Source organism: Vollenhovia emeryi, unplaced genomic scaffold (genome assembly GCF_000949405.1).
Source record: "Vollenhovia emeryi isolate VEMERY1.0 unplaced genomic scaffold, V.emery_V1.0 DF939142.1, whole genome shotgun sequence".
Lineage (NCBI taxonomy): Eukaryota > Metazoa > Arthropoda > Insecta > Hymenoptera > Formicidae > Vollenhovia > Vollenhovia emeryi.
Genome location: NW_011967224.1, coordinates 104,305 through 108,481, shown reverse-complemented (window position 1 = coordinate 108,481; position 4,177 = coordinate 104,305). Strand labels below are relative to the sequence as shown.

Sequence of the window (4,177 nt, the reverse complement as noted above, 5' to 3'; positions counted from 1 at the left end):
TATATAGTATATATGTATCATATACTTATTTTTCTAATACATTTAGCATTTGTTAATATAACAAAAATCCGTATCTAACGTTTTTGAGTCTAATTTTTCGCCATACATTTTTGCCTCTAAAATTGTTAGTCGATTTTTGTGAACGACAGCCAAACAGCGTCTCTTTTCTAAATTTGTGTATTTTCTTACTTTAAAGTTGTATAACTTATCGACTTTCATTTGTATCATATTTCGATGCACGAAACCCTCGATACCTTGAAAACAATTTTGCAAAATTTAACGGCCATATTATATTGTAATTACATAATTATTACCCTTTCTCTCTCGGCTCTTTCATTTTCTGTTAATTCTATAATATATATGTAAATTTACCTGTATACTCATAAACTTGAATAATATCATCGTTTTCTACGAAAACAAGCAGCGTTTCGACAGATCCACCAAGATCTAGAATCAAGAATGATTTGGGCCGACGTGCTTTTATAGTCTGCAAGATCCTGGTTTGTGAAATGTCACTTTTGTACAGCTAGATAACATAATATGGTTAACACATTAAATGCGATCGTATAAACTCACTACGCGTAGATTTGTGGAAAGAAAACATTTTTTGCAATATTATTTTTTACAATAAGTAACAGTTATCGAATAGTAAAACCAGCTACATAATAATAAGACGTAAATGGAAATTCTTTTCAACTCACATATATATAATCTTGGCTGACTCTTTCGTCGTAGTGGATGTACTCTTCTCTTCCATAAATACCTACTTTGACAGTAAATAGGATACCACAATCGAGACAATTGTTTACATAAGTGCTATTTAAAGACCTTTCTTCCAATTTATAAGTTAACGATTGGTTGGCTAGGACAATGAGATCGCTGCTTGAAACAGAATTTAATTTTTCATTCCTGTACGAGACGATATCTTTTAATATATCCGGATTTACATTGTCAGACGCAGATTCGAACTTCTCTCGTATTATTGTTTCAAATTCATCTCGATGCAAATTCATGTCTGTGACATTACCAAGTTCTAGCACATGCTGTGAGAGAAAAGAAGAAAACAATAGAACAAAATTAGTTGAGCTTGTCCTTAAGCAACAGCTATTTATTGTCAGTTTCTTTATCTTCGTTTAATTGAGACAAACGAAACTTGAAACGTTTCAACGCGCGTTACTTTCATTTTGTGTACGTGCGTATGCATTGCAATAAACGTACCATCAATCTATTATCTTCCAGCTTCCATATATTGTTAAGGCTTCTACCGCAGGCGTGTTTTGCGATGGTAAGCAGATATAAAACTCGATTCGATTTGAAAAACATCCATTGGTCAATTAATCCAAAATCAAATACTTCATCGATCACTTGAAAATCAGTTTGAGTATACGACAGAAGTTTTATATGGCAAATATTATAATTCACTAGCATATAATCCACATCGTTTACTTCCACATTACGGATATCGTGAATATCGCCTTCGAATTCCTGAATTTTTAAATAATCAAATGCATTGAATTTATATATCTGATTCATTGTATTGCATTTGAGTATATCTAAGTGAGCTGCGCATATGTTATTCAAATCCTCCTGCGAAAGATCAAATTGTATGTGAAAACCATTTGCGTGTGAGAACAGTGATTTCTTGTAGACAAGAATTAATTGCGAGAGAATCGATATTTCTTTATTTTATTAAGTAGTGCAGTTTTCTTACGTATGTGTCCTCAATAACCTGATCGATTTCAGGATATTCCTTTGTTAGAGCCAATGATATGTCGGTGACATTAACTTGATTCAAAAACTCACTTCCATCAACGTTCTCTTTAAAATGGACATTCCCATGTACCCTCCACTTCCCGGATACAATCTGTTTTGCTTCACCTGTTGTTCTTATTGCTTTTTCTTGCCAATTAATTGAGTCTATTACACCGTTCAAAAGACCCGAAGTTCTAAGACTTTTATCGAGAACAATTGGAGTTTTGGACATAAAGTTTCCTATGCAAACGTCGTGCGAGTGTATTAATTAATAAACATTCTGATTAACAGCGCATATACTAGACATACTTAGATAGCACGTGGAAATCTTATAGTATACATATATCTCTTGTTTCAAACTCGTTCTATTTCATTTATATAGTTTTCGTTAACTTCTTACCAGTTACAGTATCGTTTGTAGTTAAAGAAATAATTTTTGTAGGGTTAAAATTATTGATAAGATGAGCGTTAAAGTCATGGTGTGCATAAATGTTTCCTCCTATCTTTATGTGTCCTGTAATATTCTGATTACCATATATCTACAAGAGAAATCAAGTTAACAACTGCTATCATGATTAACTTACAACCTTATGTTGCGGTATTAATTTTGAAATTATGCATTAGAATAAATGAAATGGGAAATCGCGGCATACAGCGTGAAGTGTTGGAGAAAAGGATTCAAGCATAGCTAAATAATTTATGTTAATTTTTACCAGAATATATCTCCGATGTACTTCACTAGCTAAACGTATCCTCTAAACAGTCTAAACGTTAAAAGATTTTCATTTTAATATATTCTGCTTTTATTATACCATAAAAGTGTCGGAATAGATGTCTTCTAGATCGTAGGTGTTAATACGTCCTGGCGTTTGAATGTTTCTGACAGTAACATTAGTGCAATTAAGTTTATCGATCGTGATAAACTGTCGCGTATTTAACAAAATCAATTGATCCAGTTGTAAGTCATTGACCTGCATGGTTTTTATACTCGTCTGAAAAGTCACATTGTCGAGTGTCATCCGTCCTGAAATAAAAAAACTCTTCGTTACGTGACAAAATTGTCGAGTATGGTCATTATAAAGTTTTTCGATGTGCTATTTGTAGAGTTTTAGGAAACTCGGTTATTATCTATCTGTAAAAATACACACGCTCGCACGCGCAATCAAACAAATATATGTACATTTCTGTAATTACCCGTAAAAACAATTTACCTGAGAAATATTTTGGCATGTTAAGACCGACAACATTCTCCTGCAAGTCTTTTATATCAACTCCCATAATAGTGTTTGATTGCAATCTTGTCTTTACTACAAGATCTTTTTGTAGACGGACGTCTTTTCGGAACGTGACTTTGCTATCGATCGCGAAAGGTTTATCAATGTAAACGACATTTTTGTGAAATCCATGTAAATCTAAATCGTTCAGGCTCCCGTCGATGTTAAATGCGTCATTAAACGTAACTGAATGTTTAAATAATTTCAATCCAAATATTGTGATATCGGTGTCATTCCTAAAGATTACTGTGTCGAGGAAACTGTCCAACGTTGATCCTTCAATTGATCCATTTACATTCAGTTTTGTTATGGATGCAGCTTCAGTGAAGCAAAAATTGCCGCGAAGCACGTAAGAGTTATTTTCAGATAACTCAAAACTATCTGTGAAATCGCTCAAGTATACGGAATTTCCAATCTTGCCAGTTGTATTGAAATTTTTGAAAACCACGACCGAGCCTTAAAAAAAGAAAAGAAAAGGGTTATTTTTTATTACTAAGATTGAGAACGTAAATAAGAAGACGTTAGAAAGAGAAATACACGAGTAAACAATATTACGAATAATTACAATCAATTGGCTTAAAGTAATTTTACAAGTGCAAGTGAATTTTAATCACACACTTAACTACGATTAAGAGCAATAATATAAAGAGCGTAATGTGTGTACGAAGCGCGCATTTAATATACTCGTCTCTCAATTTACGCCAAGTATTAGTTTTGCGTTATTTTTTTACACGATTGAGAATCGCGCAAATGGAGCCAGTAAAAAACAATACGTAGCAAAAAAGGTCATATACTCAGATTTTTATAAATGTGAAAAGTAAACCGCGCAAATCGAGGGATGAGTGTATGCGTATATTTTGTTAATATTAACGTGAAAGGAGAGTAAATGTATTTCTAACAATAAGTAACATTGGTAATAAAAAGATCAGTTGAAAGCGCTGTTATCCTATTATCTATCTGTATAAACAGATCAAAGAATTTAACATGTTTCGTATACAGGATGAGTCTTTCCATATCCGACAAAATTTTTGAGAAGGTAGAACGGATCGAGATGAACGGAAAAGTCCTGTACCATTTTGCAATTTTCGTAATAGTTAACGAGTAATTAATTATTAAAAATCGTTGTCTTAGGCCGGCCTACCGCCCAATTC

At 33.0% G+C, this 4,177-nt stretch overlaps 1 protein-coding gene across 1 annotated transcript in view; it reads right to left on the bottom strand.

Moving 5' to 3' along the window:
- LOC105566711 overlaps positions 1–4,177 on the bottom strand; it is a 9,746-nt gene continuing 5,569 nt past the window's right edge. Inside the window, exons 9-16 of the mRNA XM_012020925.1 lie at positions 2,964–3,482; positions 2,565–2,776; positions 2,153–2,291; positions 1,712–1,992; positions 1,219–1,587; positions 702–1,043; positions 373–526; positions 1–254 (exon numbers count right to left, since the gene is read on the bottom strand). Of these exons, the coding sequence (XP_011876315.1) occupies positions 43–254; positions 373–526; positions 702–1,043; positions 1,219–1,587; positions 1,712–1,992; positions 2,153–2,291; positions 2,565–2,776; positions 2,964–3,482 (2,228 nt within the window). The 3' untranslated portion in view covers positions 1–42. The remainder of the gene's footprint in view (positions 255–372; positions 527–701; positions 1,044–1,218; positions 1,588–1,711; positions 1,993–2,152; positions 2,292–2,564; positions 2,777–2,963; positions 3,483–4,177) is intronic.